At 37.1% G+C, this 18,763-nt stretch overlaps 1 protein-coding gene across 1 annotated transcript; it reads right to left on the bottom strand.

The window, feature by feature from the left end:
- Positions 1 to 7,370: 7,370 nt before the first annotated feature.
- Positions 7,371 to 9,050, bottom strand: LOC127968035 (zinc finger BED domain-containing protein 4-like). Its single transcript, XM_052568897.1, has 2 exons — positions 8,743 to 9,050; positions 7,371 to 8,362 (listed from the first exon to the last, which is right to left on the bottom strand). The coding sequence occupies exons 1-2, from the start codon at positions 8,978 to 8,980 to the stop codon at positions 7,386 to 7,388; spliced, it is 1,215 nt and encodes a 404-aa protein (XP_052424857.1). The 5' UTR covers positions 8,981 to 9,050; the 3' UTR covers positions 7,371 to 7,385.
- Positions 9,051 to 18,763: the final 9,713 nt, after the last annotated feature.

Here is an 18,763-nt window from a genome sequence, read left to right as displayed (position 1 = left end):
TTCACTGACAAGCTACGCAATATCGTGTTCATAATCGAATGCGATTCATCTCAATTATGAACACAATATTGCGTAGATTGTCAGTGAAAAATTTATCTTTGTATAAACTGCCGCTCCCGTTTGAAAACAGGTGACAGACATTTACCGAGGTGACAGACAAATGTATGCAATTAATCGTGCAGTCCTACCTACAGTGGAGATCAAAAATAGAGAGCAATTTATGAACACTTGATTTATTTTCAGAAATGTTTTTCGTTCAGAATTTGAAGGAATTTTAGTTGTGGCCATGCCATGCTAGTAGAACAGTGTTTTACAAAATAACCAAAGCACTAAAAAAAAAAAAACTATTATTGTGATCAAAATAAGAGAACCGTATCGATTATAGCACAAAAAAATTACATTTGAAATCTCTAAAGGCACATCACAGAAATCAAATGTTAGTAGAAAGTGTACAAACCTTTGCTTTGAATGACTGAATGACTTTGACTTTGAATGATGAGCACATCTAAAGCCAGTCTTTGCTCTGCTGTGATCTTTGCCCATTCTTCTTCCAGTCTCTTCCACAGTTTGCTGACTGTAATGAGTTTCTTATATATGTATAACTTTGTCACCAGGACTCTGGACTGCCATTTTTTATTTCAGTGTTTTCAGCTTGCTTTCATAACTGAAGTGAACTTTGGGCCAGTTCTTCTGTTCACACAACATGCCCCTCAGTAAAAGTTAGTCTAGCCTTTTGAGAAGAGGTTTGTTCACTGCAGAGTGGGCACGCAATTCCAGCTGCAGTGTTGAACTGATTGCCCATTGAGATTTTCTGCATTATCCAGTCCTCTTGTGCATTAAATAAATTTTATCTTTCGTGAATGATCAGCCGTTTTGGGCGACTTGAATAAGTTAGTGACTGTAAAGACGCATAATTCTAGAACTCACAGATTTGGAATGATCAGCTTCTCTTGCTATGGCTGAAAGGGTCACCCATTTGGCCTTCACCTGGACAACCTGATGTCACTTTAGAACGGTTCATCATCTTGCAAAGTCAGCTGGAAAGTTAGACTGCCGGTTAAATAGGGTTTGTCAGAAACTGTAATTAAGGAAATTAGCAGTGGGTGCCAGATTAAAAGTTATCTGAAAGTGTTCTCTAATTTTGATAAGTGTTCTTTTTCAAATATCTCATTTAAGTTTTTCTATACTGTACAATATGTTTAACTAAAATTGCTCATAAATATGCTTAACAGCTTTCACTCCTGTTTGTATAACTTCAAATAGGACTAAGCAGTGACCACGACATTTAGGAAATTGTAGGTTGCGCTTTAATTTTCATACAATGTAATTTATTAATCACTTTTTTGTTTTAACTCAACACTTTTTTGTTCAACTTTTGTCATTTCTCATTGTTACTCATGTTAACTGCATTTGCCCCCATCTTTAATACGAAATTCTGCCAACTTTGAGTAAATGGAAACAGAGACTAATTATTTTCTGTTTGTAATTTATAGTATATAATACATATATTGATCCATTACTGGCATACTAAGCATGCATATGTACCTCTGAGTGAATTTCTTTTTTTTTTTTTTTTGGAATCCATTTCTTTACTTTGCCATTGAGTTATATATATTTTTTGTTGTTGTTTTCATGTCTTTGTAGACCTGATGTTAAATGTTATAATTTAAAACAACTTTTTCTTTTCTTTTCTTTTTCAGTATGGCAGAGGGAGGGCAGCCACAACTTGGAGACGAAAAAAGTGGGTCTTTGGCATACTAGGAGTAAAGGATGAGCGACGACATCCAGTCTTACGCCTTGTGAAGAGAAAAGGAAGGCAGAATCTTGTACCAATCGTGGTCAAGCATGTGCAACCTGGTACCACTATTATAAGTGATGAATGGAGAGCTTATAGAGGTGCATTAGCTGCTATGGGCTACACTCACTTTAGAGTAAATCACAGACGGTGGATCCCCACAGTGGAGCCCACAACCAGCATCTCGAGAGAGCGTGGTTGAAGTACAAGTCTACTATTTGGAGACTCAGAGGAAACAGAACAGAAAAAAATCCTGAAGCAACACCTCTCAGTCATTGAATGGATTCACTGGCTGGCTGACAAACATAGCCAGGGTCCCCTTGGTAGACTGTTAAAAGACATTCATCATCACTATCCTGTGTAGGAGTTCACCACAAAAGTTTTTTTTTTTTTTTTTTTTTTTTATAACTAGCTGCTTGCTTTACTATTGCTGTTAAAAAAGTGTTACATTTGCCTGTTGACAGTAGATCATGTTTACAGGAGACATTGTTTTTGTTGCAGGTGATGAGAGATGTAATGTGTTATGGAAACATGCTTCTTAAGCACTTTACCTGTGTAAAGGGTTACAAGTGTACACTTTACAAGGGAATAATCTCTGTTTAATAAATGGCTTTTATAAACTCTAGTGATGGTCATTAATGAATCATTAGCTGATGGTTTGTGAATATATCATTATGCTGTGACTTTACTTGTTGAGGCACATCATCATTAACTCAGGGCTTAAAGTATTCCGGCACCGTGCCGGATCTCCGGCGTGTGGCCGTGAGGAAAAAAATAAATAAATCATATTTGAGAGCCTGCGTATGCACTTTAATATTTTAGAGCCAATTTATTTCTTCTACCAATCATACGAGAGGAACGCAGCTTTAACTAACGTTACAAGCCTACGCTCTAAAAATGGCTGGGTTAAAAATAACCCAATTGGCAACCCAGCGCTGGGTAAATATTGGACAGAACACGTGCTGGGTTAAAGTAACCCAGCATGCTGGTTTACACATTTTAACCCAGCATGCTCATTTTTACCATTTGTGGGTTTGCATTTTTATGATTCTGGGTTATTCTTGCTGGGTTAATCTCATAATTTCACTTTTGCTTAAAGCAATCATGGATTAATAAATAATGAGGAATACAGGTTATTTAGACTGTTAAAAAATATTTTTAATGCCATCTGACATTCAAAAATTTGTACCAATGACAAACATGGAATTTTCCCTTTTTTGGTTTCCAGCAAATGCAAAATAAATAAATAAAAATCACAGAATTACAGTTGCAATAAATAAGAAAATTATTTCTAAATGACATGTCTAGCTGTTTAACTATTACATTTTGACATGTTTAGCCATTTAAATACACAGTGAAATGACATTGACAATTAACATTCTTTAAATTTAAATGTAAAATAATTTAAAGATGTCCTTAAATTTATATCAAGTATATAAAGACTCCTATGAAGGTAGATGTGCACTGCTTAGGGTAGTTCAACATATAGTTCACCCAAAAATGAAAATTCTGTCATTTATTACTCAACTTCATGTCGTTACAAACCCGTAAGACCTTCATTCATCTTCAGAACACAAGTTAAGATATTTTTGATGATATTCGAGAGCTTTCAGACCAGGATGAATAATTGACAATTTTCATTTTGGGGTGAACTATTGTCAAACACTTAAGCTCTGAAGCGAAGATCTACACCTGAGAGCAGTGTAGTCTGCTTTAGAGCCTGTCAACGGAAGGACAATTTTCAAAAGGAATTGCAAACTATATTTTCAATTGCGTTTTACACATGTGACAAATTGTGACAAAATCCAAACACAATTGCAAATCTTGAACAAAAACACTTTCAAAAACACCGAACAAAAACTACTTTTTCAGTTTTCATGAATGCACAGTGACTGCCAAATTTCAAATGGAAAAGCAAAGTCCGTTTGCAGCTGTGTTTTCCATTTATTATGAGTAATAAGCCTGTCATATTGATCAAATAATGCATCATAGCAGCTTTACAGTATTAAATAGGAAAATAGTGTGTAATAATACAAAGGGACAACAGTAAACACTCAGTTTTCAGTTAAAGTCGGTTCATCATTGATTCAGTGATGTATCGTCCCTCTGTTCAATCAAGTTGATGATATCGCTTGATATTAATTGTCCCCAACTAAGGAAAACCAAGGAACCAAAACTCCATCAGTGACAGAATGGAGAAAAAAAAACCTTGGGAGAAACCAGGCTCAGTTGGGGGTCAGTTCTCCTCTGACCAGACAAAACCAGTAGTTCAATTCCAGGCTGCAGCAAAGTCAGATTGTGCAGAAGAAGTTTCCTGTGGTCTTGTCCTGGTGCTCCTCTGAAACAAGGTCTTTACAGGGGATCTGTATCTGGGGCTCTAGTTGTCCTGGACTCCGCTGTCTTTCAGGGCAGTAGAGGTCCTTTCTAGGTGCTGATCCACCATCTGATCTGGATGTGTACTGGATACGGGTGGCTACGGTGACCTCGGAATAAGAGAGAAACAGACTAATGTTAGCATAGATGCAACATAAGAACAAGTACATGAGGTGTTACTAATTACCATGTCTGTTTTTTCACTGTGTTGCACGTTACCTGACAAAACTCAAAGGGAATCGCAATTACTTTAGCAATTTACTTTAGCCTCACATGGAAAACTGTCAATTTTTGCCAGAGGTGGGACCCTACTATGGATAGTGTTTGTATTGGGAGGTGATGACAATTGTGCCAAATGCTTTAACACGCATCTCTCGGAGCGGCAGCTGCCTTTAGTAGTGCCTTAACCTCCATTGTTCAAAGAACAGACAGTGCAACCCGGATCTCCCTATATTCTTGGCACCTCACACAATAAATAATTCCGTCATTTTTACCCCAAATGCAGCTACTATCCCCTGCTAACAGTTAGAGTCACATGGTACTATTGGTCAATATTCACCATTAACCAAATGCTTTTCACCGGAGGAATAAAATATAGGGTAAGATGCAAATAGGTAAATAAGAGTAGAACTGCAATGTTGTTTTGCTGACGTGCATCAGAGTGCATACAGTGAGAGATTTGGGGTAAAAACTAAAGAATATATCCCAATAAAAAACACGCCCCATAGTATAGTCCCACGCTTGACACAAATTGACAGCTTTCTGTGGAATTCCATGTTTGTTCCAACCTTTAAAATAAAGTAAAAAAAAAAAAAAAAAAAAAAAATACAAATTGTTATATCTAAGCAGAATATGATATAGTGATTTGCTGAAAGGTGTGCTTTCAAACTGTCTAATCAATGGGATGTTCCAGTTATTATAAATCACAGTTTTATGTTAATATGCTGGCTATATCAAACACACACAGTCACTGACACAGATAAGGGCGATCACACTGCATGCGCGCACACAGACATTTCTAAGTCACGTAGGTAAGTTACTGGGTTACTCCGCAGGTTTAAAACAGTCCATATATAAACACTTATAGATGTACCAAAGTGATAAGGACAAGTCAAAAACACGAGCTGGAAAATTGGTATATGATGTTTACGCTGCTAAATTAGGTACATTCTGAACACAAAGTTAGCTTTAACTATAGCACGAAATACAAATATATTTGCGTTTAAGTTACGTGAGGGTTAACGTTAGTCGATTATAACAGACAAGCAATTATGTAAAATGTATAATAAACACGAACTTACCGTTAGACGCATCAATAAGACTGTACTCGACGAGTTTTTCTCTCACAAATGTATCCATGTGCTTTTCTGACAGGAAAACACACATTTTGAATTATAATTTGTATGTAAAAAGACTTTATAAACCACATAAGCATCAAATCACCTCACTAACGCGGCCTAAGTCAATCGCTGTGCGTGCGTATGGCAAGCCAAAAGGGTCAGAATTACGCCTAGATTAAACACGTTTGCATACAAAACGCCGTTTTTTACGGCGTTTAAAACGGTATTAGCGCCGTCAAATACGCCGTCCTTATAGCAGACGCCGTAAAAAACGCGCGTAAACCGTAAAAAACGCCGCAAAAAACGGCGTTTTAGTGTTTGTAAAAAGCGCCGGTTTTAATGCCGTCGGCTTGCCACAGGACGCCGTAAAAAACGCCGTTCTGAATGCACAAAAGCGCGCGTTATTTACGGCGTTTTCCTTGTGGTATAATGAGCCACGCCCGCTGATTTCCACAGCCAGTAATAATGAACTGTTCTCACCCAATCAATGATGACCTGACTCAGACCAGACTAGTTTACATCCGAGTTCGATTGTTATTTTAATCACTCGATTGGTTGGTTGGTTGATATGAAGATGGCCAGGAGAATCTTTATTTTGCGTTGTCAGCAGAAGCTGAACAATTGCACTCGACAGCTGACAGAAGATTCTGGTGTACTACAATCAACTTTAGTGAGGTAAGGATTGCTTTGTTTCAGATTATATAAAACATGGGCGCTGTCCTGCAACCATTTTTCTCCAACCGCAATTAAACACACCTGATTCAGCTAATCAAGCCCTCAACTAGTGGTGGGCAGAGCGAGGCTTCATGAAACACTGAAACAGTTGAAGCAAAGTGCCGTATTTGTTTCGAGGCTTCGAAACTTTACCGACACCCGTCTCCACGGTGACACCTAGTGGCCAATTGCCCATGTTATCTGAAACAACTTTGACAACAAGCCATTTAAAAATAAATAAAAATATTTTGTTTTCGTTAATGTGGTGATATTTTAAAATCCTATAATAATATCCTATATAATCCTATATCATAATAATAACTAGGTTATTTTGGTCATGAAAAATGAATAAAACAAATAAATCCACAATGGTCTAATTTTTTTTTTTTTTTTTTTAAGATTTTTATTCAAAAATATTAATTGCTCTGCTGTGGAAGGGCTTAGCCTACTTCTTTTTTTACTGATAATTTCTCCAGCCTTAGAAAAAATCCTCTCACAAGGGACACTTGTTGCTGGCATGCATAGATATTTTTTAGCAAGGACATACAAATGAGGAAAAATCACAGCTCTCTCTTTCCAGTAACTTAGTGGATCATGGGTTCTTGGCAAAAATGCATCTTTTAGGTACTTTTTAACTTCTACTGTGGCATCTGCTGTGGCACTGTGTATCGCCTGGGTTTCATGGATACGACTATCAAAAAGTTCCCATAAACTGTCCTGGGTTTCTGTTGTTAATGTTGTTGTTGATGATGATGATGATGATGGGCCTGATGTTGACTGTGGCTCTGAATGAAAGTAAAAACAACAATTAGTTACTAAGTCTAAACTGACAGCATATATGAAGTATAAGTCACATAATTATTCAGATGACATAACTCCATAATGTCAGATGAAGAGTGAAACTGCTTACCAGGAGTTGCTGTGTTTGAACGCATCAGCGAAGCACACTCCAGTTTGGCAGGATTTCCAAAACCCACATTTTTGAACCTTGGGTCCAGCAGTGTAGCCAGAGCCAAGGCTCTGAATGACTCGTACCCACCACATCTTGAGTGCAGACCTTCTTGCAGGTATGTGCCTGTTCAAAACACAAGCAAACCATATTGGTTATATTGATAAAAAATAATATGACAGTTGTGGCCAATACATTACATACAGTAGTATGGTCATTGTGGCCTACCTAATTGTGCAGTTGATTCCTGTGCTGATTGGCCTTTTTTCTGCGATAGCTTGTGCTGCAACATCCTGTAAAGTGGTATGAGCTTTGAAGCAGACACTCTCTGTTCCTCTGACAACTCTGTCGTTGCGAGTTTGAAAGGCTGCAGTAGTGACAGTGATTCTTGTATAATGTTATACTCAAAACTTGTCAGCGGAGCAGTATCACTGTTTAAATTTGATAGCGCTGCACCCACTGGCTCTCGTTGCTCATACAAGCGCTGCAACATGTTGTAAGTGCTGTTCCATCTTGTGTCCACCTCCTGCATCAGTTTCAGAGCTGGTCTGCCCATCAAGCCCTGCATCTCCACAAGCTTGTCCTTTGCTTTGCAGCTGGATCTAAATAACCCCACTATCTTTCTGGCTTTCTGTCGTATTTCATTGATGAGTGGGGTTTGATCTAGGGCCTTTTTTACAATTAAATTTAAATTGTGGGCAAAACATGGGACATGCCGAAGGTTCAGTAGCTGGGCACTTAAGATCATGTTGGATGCATTATCAGTCACCATACACTGAACTTTGGTGGTTATTCCCCACTCGGCCATTAGCAAAGCTTTAGCCTCCATGAGATGCTGGGCTGTGTGTGTTTGGTAAAACCTCCTTACACCCAGTACAACAGTTGCCAGCTTTGCCTCTGGTGTTATGTAGTGGCAAGTAACACCAAGGTATCCGTCCATATTAATGGAGGACCACATGTCAGCTGTAAGGCTAACAAAATCTGCCTTTTTTAGGTCCTCCATTGTCTTCTCCTTAGAAATGTTGTACCTTTCGGTTACCATCGTTTTAAGTGCCTTCCGGGATGGGAGGACATAGCTTGGATCAAGTTTGTTCACAAAAGCCATGAAACCCTCATCCTCCACGATAGTGAAGGGCTGCAAATCCTTTACCACCATGTCTACAAGAGCCTCATCCAATTCCCTCTGTCTGCCTTTTAAAAGAAAATAAAGATAAAAGATTAAAAGTACTTTCACAAAACTAAATTTCAAGAAAAATAAAAGCTTTTTCAAGTTTGGAAAAGTTTATGCTCAGTGTGCAAAGACAGATCAAATACAATATAAAATTACAACAATTAGGAAAACCAAAATGTTGTCTTCAAGCCTATAAAAATATCTATGTAATACAGTGACTACGTTTGTGAGATGTTACATTTACATATTCAGAGTGAAGCTGTTTTCAACATGATTGGGAGTTTTGGAAAAGATTGACGTTACGTTGTAAGGCTGGTGGACACAAGCCTAAGTCTATTTAAAACTATGGACTTTCTAAACAGTGTTACATGAAGTACATATTATATCAAACAATGTATACCTTGTTTAGATGGCCCAGCAGTGTCAGTAGCAGGCCTAGGTACAGGGGGAATGTTACCATCCTCTGCACACTGCAAAATGGCAGGATGAGTGCTCCTCAAATGGCGCATCATGGATGATGTATTGTTGAAGTAGGCTAGCTGCCTATCACAATACATACATCTCACTTTATTTGGGGTTTCCAAATGGAAATGCTCCCACACCACAGATTTACGGCATCTCTTCTGTGGAGCCTCCATTTCTATCTATTCTATTAATGTCTATATATATCTATCTATCTATGAATCTATATATTTATGAAAGTATATATATATATATGAATCTCTCTCTCTCTCTCTCTCTCTATATATATATATATATATATATATTAATATATGAATCTATATATAAATGTATATATCTATGAATCTATCTATCTATATATATATATATGAATCTATCTAAATTCTATATCTCTAACTACTGTGCTATCTGTCAATATCTAACTTAGCCTATATAAATGTGTCACTATATCTATCCTAACTATCTGTCACTGTCTTTAGTTTATCAGTAAATATATTTAACTTAAATGTAACCTAAATATAACTAACTAAATCGCACTATAAATGTCAATAAATCGTAAACGCTATCTCAAAATCTTTCTCCTCTCACAAAAACCCACGAGGTGAAGGTGCATTAACTCCTCTTTTAAACTTTGTGGCAGTTGAGACAGATGTGCGATTGTGTGGTTTGTTCCCGCCCCTGTCAATCAAACGCAGACTCGGCAAGCGTGCCACCTGTCGGTCGAGACACTTATGAAACGCGCAGAAGCTTCGTTTAGCCATAGTCACGTGACATGGGTGTTTTGAATCACAGTTCGGAGCAGTGTTTCGAAACATCTACGCTTCGGGATCTCGACACTGTGTCGAAACGTTAGTTTCGCGTCAGCCATCCCTACCCTCAACGGCATACTGGAAACTTCTAGTCCGGTGTATTGCAAGTTGAGCTAAACTCTGCAGGACAGTGATCTTCTACGACTGAGTTAAGACACTGTTTCTGAACCTTGGATTTGTGTGCTGTCTTTAGCACTAAGTTGAATGTTCTTATTCTATTCTTAATTATCTCTTTTATTATATTGCTGAACATTTTGCATCCTGAAAATTCAGTACTTATAAGTGGCTTTCTTTTTTTTTTAAGGCTAGAAACAATGTAGAGAAGCATTGAATGGGCGAGAGGAAGGCTGATCACTGCACCAGAAGCAGACGTGTTACTCCAAGATCTCAATGAATATATAGCAGAGGTACAAAAGCATAGGCAGCATGGACAACAAGGTAAGTAATTTCTAAACTATTTGTCTTCTCTTTAAACCTTCTAGCTATAGCTTTCAAATTGTCTGTCTAGCAGGTTCTAAGTATAAAAGATCCAATATTAACTTTTAGTGAAGATTAATTGAAATGGTGAACTGAATTTATTACATTAGCCATTCTGAAGAGATTATCTCTGATGAGATTGTCTCATCACTTTAAAAATCTTAGTACATTTTAAAATCCTTTTTTTTTTCTTTTGGCCTAATATTGTATAAACTATTGTGGCCTAAAGCAGATCATAGATTTACAATAATTTATTGTTGCAGCCAGTTCCAGTTATCAGGCTCCACTCTGATCGAGGTGCACCCCATTACAGCATCACCAGAGAGCAACTTTCCTTTCTGAGGACATGTGGTTTTAGTCTTCCTTCAATAGCAGAGATTCTGCAAGTGTCTCTGGCTACCGTCAAACGCCGCATGGAAGTAAGTTTGGTTTTAGAATTAGCTTTTTATGACTTGTCATGCATGAAAAGAGCATTTAGAATGAATTGTTCAAAATTAGTTTAAGCAATAATACTTATGTTTACATGTTTGTTCCAGGAGATTCCATTTTAATCGCTCTCTGACTTAATCTGAAATAACCGATGTAGATCACAGACATTGTGGATGGAAATGACCAGCTGGGATCGGAGGCTGTCAGGGCACAGTTACGGGCAGGTGGAAATCGTGTACAAAGACACAGAGTACGCAGGAGCTTGGTTCAAATTAACCCAATTGCAGCAGCACTACGGGACATGTCACAAAGACCACACAGAAGGTTGTACAGTGTTGCTGGTCCAAACTCCCTGTGGCACCTAGATGGCAACCACAAATTGATAAGGTAGATATCAGATTTTTATTTTTATTTTTTATTCACGTGGTAACAACCCTATAATGACTAATTGAATCAAACGAAATTTAAGAAAATGGAAAATATTATTTGTTAAGGTACCAGCACAATAACACGCACAGCAAGATATCCTCTAATTATCATTAACAATAAAACCTCAGAAAGTATTGATGTAATTTTGTCAATATTGCACACCCCTAGTTTTTATCCTTTCAAAGAGATTTTTAACTAAATAAAATTGTGTATGATTGAACGGATGAACCCGTCATAGATTGTCACTGGCAAAAGGGATACATTAACCTCATGATTCTGCCCCTTCTAAGGCTAAGGAAAAGCATTGCAGTGGCAATGACAGGGTTTTGTGAGTACTGCATAAACTAAAGAGTTTCTGGGAAAAAAAAATGTTTGGATTTGGCTGTTTTTGCAGCAAATGACAATCAAATGTTAAAGGGATTGTTCACTCAAATGAAATTCGTCACATTTACTCACCCTTAATTTGTTCAACACTTGTATGAGTTTCTTCCCTTGATCACAAAAGAATACACTAAAAAGAATGCTGGTAGCTATTGACTTCCATAGTATAAATACTATGAACTTTGAAAGTTGACTTGTCTTTTAATGTCTCTTTTATATATATATATTTATTTACTTAAAAGCCATTTTTCTCTTATGTTTTAGATGGAGAATTGTCATTCATGGTGTTATAGATGGCTACAGTCATCTCATAGTCTTTCTGCATGCCTCAAACAACATCCACAGCAGCACTGTAATGCCTTCTAGGGTCAGAACAGACCATGGAGGAGAAAACCATGATTTCTGTGTGATGTTGAACCTTTTCAGGGGCTCAGAGAGAAGAGGCAGGAGCGTTCACAACTAAAGAATTGAGAGGCTCTGGGGTGACATGTGGCGGGGATTGACTAACGTATATTACAATCTCTTTCACTTCCTGGAGGCTGAAGGTATCTCTGACATAGACAAAGAAATGCACATATGAGGCTCTTCACTTTGTCTATGTGCCGAGGATCAACAGGTGTTTATCAGCCTTTACTCAACAGTGGAACAACCATGGGCTGAGAACAGAACAACACCAGACACCCATGCAGATATTTGTTCGAGGCTGCCTGGAACAACAAGGACAGCGAACCACTGCAATGGAAGAGATCTTTGGCAGAACAGCTGGACCAGCAGATGAACCTGTTCTTCAAGCACCGGCAGCCGAATCAAGCTTGCAGGAGGCACCAGTGTTTGACTGGCCAGAGGGAGTAGCTGTTCCTCAAAGTGACTTCACATTGGAGAGTGCTGCCTTAGAGCAACTTGTTGCACAAATTAATCCACTTGGTGGTTCAAGGGGACAACTCTGAGTGGATGTCCTTCAAAACATTTTATCTCTTTTGATGTCTCTGAATCCCCAACATTAAAGAAAAATAAATGGTTATTTCTGTAATCACAGATTATGGTCACCACTGACTAATTATATGGACACTGAATTTTTGGTGAGCCAACCACTGAGGTTTGTCGTGGGTGTGGATAGATCCACTTGAAGTTATATTTTGAGTAGCTGTTACAATATTTAAGTATGGTTAAAGGGTTAGCTCACCCAAAAATGAAATTTGTCATTAATTACTCACCCTCATGTTGCCCCAAACCTGTAAGACCTTTGTTTGTCCTCAGAACACAAATTAAGACATTTCTGGTAAAATCCAAGGATGATCCACATAAGCAGCAACGGTACTGCATCTTTTGAGGTCCAGAAGGGTATTAAAAGCCATTGATAGTGTTTCAACATTAATATTATAAAGTGACGTGAATAGTTTTGGTGCGCAAAAACAAAACAACTTTTTCAACTATCTAGTGAAGGACGAACTCTGAACAATAATTCACGAAGCTTCAATTCTTTATGAATCTTGTTTAGAATTAATCTCATATTTCATCTAAAATATCTATCATTTGTGTTCTGAGGACTAACGAAAGTCTTACAGGTTTGGTACATTATGAGGGTGAGTAATTAATGACAGAAATTTCATTTTTGGGTGAACTAACCATTTAGGATGGCGTGAAATTTTAAAGAAACATCACCAATAGCATGTTCACCATTTGAAACTTGAAAATAAAAGTTTCTATTTCCCACATTAAGTGTCCTCTGATTTACTTGTACATCACCAGAAAATATTTACCGGAATTGTCATTTAAAAATGTAAAAATACTTTTTTGGATTATTAAAAATTATTTTTTATATTTCATAAGAACATCCATTTTATATAAAATACTAAAGGTATACTTGAGTTATTAAAGCCAACATTCCTCTCATCTTCTGTAGTTCTTGCATTCCTTGGTGCAGGGGCTGGGCAGGTGGGTTTAAACGCCTCTGTTTCATCTGTCAATCACATTAAATACTCAGTGATTTGTTTACAAAGATATGAACAGTAACATTTTACTTAAAGGTATAGTTTGTCCAAAAATGAAAATTCTCTCATTTACTCTCAACCCTCATAAAATTCCTTTGTTCTGCTGAACACAACACATTTGAAAATGTCAGAAACCAAACTAAACAGATCTTATTCCTCCATAGTACTTATGTTTCCTACTATGGCAGTCAAAGGGGGATGAGATCTGTTTGTTAAATGACATTATTTCAAATGTCTTGTGTTGAGCAGAACAAAGGAATTTATACAGGTCTATAAAAACCTGTATAGAAGGGTTTAGAATAAATGATGTGAGAATTTTTCATTTTTGGGTGAACCATCCCTTTAATCATTCAGGATTATTGAATATGACAAAATTAGTGCAGGGGTGTCCAAACTCTGTCCTGGATAGCCACTGTTCTGCAGAGTTTACCTCCAACTTACCACAACACAACTGCCTGGAAATTTCCTGTAGGTCTAAAAACCTTGATTAGTTGGATCAGGTGTGTTTAATTGGGGTTGGAGCTAAACTCTCAGGACAGTGTCCCTCCAGGAGCAGGATTGGACAGCCCTGGCTTAGTGACTTTAAAATGTTAATTACCGTACTTGTTATATTGATTCAGTTCAATAATCATTTGCAAAGGTCCTGCTATTAGGAAAAACCCTCTTCCTCGTGTTTTAATTAACTGTATGTCATAAAATAAATTATATTGCAATTATTTACGAACAACATTTATTTTAAATGCTAAGCCTATAACTTATTTAAAGCAAAACTAAAATCTGAACTTTCTCCTCTCATTTCCATGAGTTAATCGTGACATAGTGTAACATTTGGTTGATAAACTATATACCTATTTATTATGTAAATAATGCTTTTTACTTCTCTTGTGTACTTCTTTGTACTAACGAAGCATTTATTTCATATTAGTATATTACCCTTGTGATTACTCACTGGAGTAATCTAGATACTGTTTTTTGAGTGGCTAGTATGATCCAGCAGTTCACTTCTGGGCTGAACTCCTGTGGCCAGTTGTGGGAGGTGGTGGTTAATAATTTGCTTTTTAGCAAAAGTGCCAAGTGGAATGTTATGACCAAGAGGAGCCTACCTGAAGGATTCCATATGCTTCAACCTGTGCCCTGACTCTCTACCTGCCAAGAGGTGTGTCAGAAGAAGAGGAATTCAGGGAATTAATGCTCCTTGCAATAAAAGGATCTCTCGGATTTGGGAAGGTATAAGCGTCACCTTTTTTTTTTCTTTTTTTTTTTTTGTTTCCTTTCAGCTCTGTTAAAAATTGTGGGGCAAGATCTGAATGTATTTGACTGTTAAATAATAAATCAGAAAACAAATTTGGTGTGGAAACTTGGCACTTTTATTTCACCAACATTCCAGAAGACCTAAACACAGACATTGATTCACATGACCTAAAATTAAAATGACTACTACAACATCTTAACATATTTACATATTAAAATAATGACTATTAAAGTCATTGCCACAAGCAGCACTTATTTGGGTCTATAAAAATGTAAAAACATGACCAACTTTCCCAAAAAAAAATTTGTATGTTTTGGGGACAGTTTTTTTTTTTTTTTTTGGAGTCAAGAAATAAAAACATGAAAGTAATAATGTATAACAGGACATACTCTAAACAAACTTGAAAAGGTTAGGTCTATGTTTTGTCCATTTAATGAAAGTGAACCAGTTTCATCTGTTGGCCCAGCTCTTCTGCCAAATATTTTTTGCATAATTTATTGCATAATAAGTTGGATCCTTGATGACTCTACAAGGGGAAAGAATAAATGTTTTACTGAGAAGTTCTTAAAAAGCATGAATTCATTTTATACCATTTCTTTAAACCAGTGGTTCTCAAACTTTTTATACCAACCACTTCAGAAAATATTTGGCTCTCCAAGCAGCACCATAATGAGCAACATTACATTTCAGCAGCGTAGGCCTAACTATTCAGCTACAGCTCTGCACAGTTTTACACGAGGCAGTTTTATTTATTGTTGTCAGCCACTTCAACATTGTAAATACACAGTTTGAGCATTAACACTGTACTGTGCTTACATACCGGTAAATGAAAAAAAATGATTGAATTAAAATGTGTTGTACCAAAAGTGAAATAAAAACTGTACTGTACTTAGATGTAAAACAACAACAACACAACCAAAAAAAAACAACTTTACTCAAATAAAGATCAAATTAAAATTTATTAACGTTCATTAATGTTTCATTTAGTGATTCCTCTTCGTAGCACTAGAGGGAGCCTGAGTACCACTAGTGCTACTCGCACCACACTTTGAGAACCACTGCTTTAAACAATCTTTAATTCATTTAAATTGTACTGACATTTGCGATTATCCAGAAAACACGAACAGAGTATCACGACTCAGATTTGCTCAAAATAAAAATGTAACGGGCAAATATAAAATAATGTGGCACCGACCGAGCAGTTTTAATGAGCAGCATTACAATTGGCCGATTGGAAAACCGTTCATACGTACTGGCTGTAGGAATCAGTGGGCGTGGCTCATTATACTATTAGCAAAACGCCGTAACGCGTTCTCTGTGCAACCAAAACGACGTTTTTTACGCCGTCATATGGCAACATGAACGGCGTAAAAAACGGCGTTTTCATACACACTAAAACGCCGTCAAATACGGCGTCACTGGCGTATTTTCGCACGTTTTTTACGGCGTTTGTTATCACAACGACGTATTTTGCGGCGCAGATACTGTTTAAAACTCTGTATTTGACAGAATATTTATTTATTTTTTGTTGTTGTTTAGAACTTACTTAATTTAGTTATTTAATTTATTTTGTTGTGGAGGCAGCATCTTTATTTTCAGTTTAAGTTTTTAATCTAATAGATTTGTTTTATTTTTATTTAAATTTTTATTTTATTTCATTTGAGCCTTTAAAAAGTTTTAGCTAACAATATAGCAGCACTGACATGCACATGCAATTGTTTTATGTCACCCACATGCACTTCTCTCTGCTGTTAAAATTTTTTTTTTTTTTATATTTTATTTATTTGAGTGACAAACGGTTTGATTTTATAATTATTAGACTATTATTATTGTTGTTGTTATTTCGTTTTGTTTGAGAAACGGAAAAATTTAATTAAGCTAGATGTTTTTTTCGTGGGTAAAAACAAATAAGCAAATAAACTATTCTTTAATATTTCTTTCACATGCGTGAGCGGCGTTAGGCCCATTTTTAGTCCGATTATTATATATTATTGACTATACATTGCTATCTTTACCTGAATCGAGCCGTGCGTCGCATCGAATCTTTGGGCATGGGGTATATTCCAGGCTTTAAAGAATAGGCTGCGCTGAGCGTGGGTGTGCGGCAAGGACAATGCAGATAAGAAGCCCAGGCGCCACCGACCCTAGAAGTGCAGTGTTGCTCTTTATATGAGATCTATATTTGCAAGAAATATAGTCGCAACAGCCAAACAATATGAAGAAACGATGTGACTAAATTGCAGAGCTGTATCAGATGAACTCTTATTCTGCTTTAGGACAGACAGTGAAGACAGGCTGAGTTGAAAAGTGGCGTTTCAGGGCCGCTCACGCACAAATGCATAAGATCATTTTTATCCACAAACAAAAAAAATACGAAAAATATAGCTTCATTTTCGTTTTTCCGTTTTTCAGACAGAACGAAATATTAATAATAGTGATGTAATAATAATAGAATCAAACTGTCACTCCTCTTTTTTTCTTTTTGTAACTGGTTTGATTTGATCATGTCATATCCTCTTGGTCTGAATGCAGTTATTGGATAGAATATTGTAGTAAGATTGGAGATTAATCCAAATAAGCATGACGTTACAGTAAAAATATTACTATACATTTAAAACAGTGTATTCTTCGAATTTCAGTAGCGTGCAGATGCTCTTTTATGTCAGGACCACGGCGACAGCAGCTCGGACAATCGCTTCGCTTGCTCACATTATGTAATCTATAACTGGAAAATCATACTGTTTTTTATGAAATGTTGTTGAGAAAGAAATGTGTCGTTTTAAGGACGTAACATCTCGTTATTACGAGAAAATATGCCGTTTTAACTCATTATTATCATGAGAGCGGAAAAAAATGATGTGTGGAAGCAATGCCTCAACGTATATTTGTTTGTTAAACAGCAAATAAACTCCCCTGTATACCAGAATCAGTTTGGAGCGGGGCTCGAACCAGCGGTTGTAGCGGTGTATAGTGGTCAAAAAGACTAGGACCATTGCCTCCAACTTCTGTAGCTGCACAGCTTTTACACACTCTCTGGTCGACTTCCGTTATCATGTATGATTTCTTGTATTGGAAATTAAATGACTCAAAGCTAATTGAATATTTCGAACCAGCACTTATGTATATACATAAAAGGTATTTGGGTAGTAAATGATATATAAACTAGGGTTTGTAATTGTTAAATAATTAACAGTTACATTCAAGTAGGATAAAGATGTGTAATCGGCCTATGTTCAATGTTTGTAGCGATTAAAATATATAAAAAGTTACTTAATATTCCTATCAGTTCACAGGCACTTCTTCCGCTTAAACGATCTGTGGTAAATTAGTCTGGTCTGGTTCTGTTCGTCTTTGATTGGGTGAGAACAGTTCATTATTACTGGCTGTGGAAATCAGCGGGCGTGGCTCATTATACTACAAGGAAAACGCCGTAAATAACGCGCGCTTTTGTGCATTCAGAACGGCGTTTTTTACGGCGTCCTGTGGCAAGCCGACGGCGTTAAAAGCGGCGCTTTTTACAAACACTAAAACGCCGTTTTTTGCGGCGTTTTTTACGGTTTACGCGCGTTTTTTACGGCGTCTGCTATAAGGACGGCGTATTTGACGGCGCTAATACCGTTTTAAACGCCGTAAAAAACGGCGTTTTGTATGCAAACGCGTTTAATCTAGGCGTAATTCTGACCCTTTTGGCTTGCCATACGTGCGCGCACTTTGAAATGCCCTGAGACGTCGATTCTTTTCCGGGAATCACTTTGTTCGAGAATTACTGAACCGGTTTATTTGAACTGGATCGTCGGTTCTTTTAGACCTGCAGTCCGACTATATTGTACGTAATTTCTATGATTTACATGTCGATATGGACAACTGCAGGCGTTTACATTAGAGCAGAAAGTCGTATTCACTTTTTGAACTCATTTGACTCACTTAAATGTTAAATTCGCTTTTCAGTGTCAGAAACGACTTTTTCCTCTATTTTCACAGGTATTCGCATATTTCAGCCATCCGTCACTGTCTGAAACTTAATAAAACTATTAATCTGTCGTCTCACGATTAACTGTTATGCGAGTCACGTAACGTAGGTTGGCCGTTTGAGGTGCGTTAGTTCATCATTTAACGTAAATAATGTTGGCCTGTAGACGTTTAACAGTATTGTTGCCGCAAAAAAAGTTATAATTCTGCCAATTTAAAATA

This window comes from Carassius gibelio, chromosome A4 (genome assembly GCF_023724105.1).
Source record: "Carassius gibelio isolate Cgi1373 ecotype wild population from Czech Republic chromosome A4, carGib1.2-hapl.c, whole genome shotgun sequence".
NCBI classification, from domain to species: Eukaryota; Metazoa; Chordata; class Actinopteri; order Cypriniformes; family Cyprinidae; genus Carassius; species Carassius gibelio.
This window is presented reverse-complemented; position numbering and strand designations above follow the sequence as displayed.

Coding starts and splice junctions, on each gene's coding strand:
- LOC127968035 (XM_052568897.1), bottom strand. CDS start 8,980: ATGGAGGCTCCACAGAAGAGATGCCGTAAATCTGTGGTGTGGGAGCAT. Junction 8,363..8,742: donor TGCTGGGCCATCTAAACAAG/GTATACATTGTT, acceptor TTCTTTTAAAAG/GCAGACAGAGGGAATTGGAT.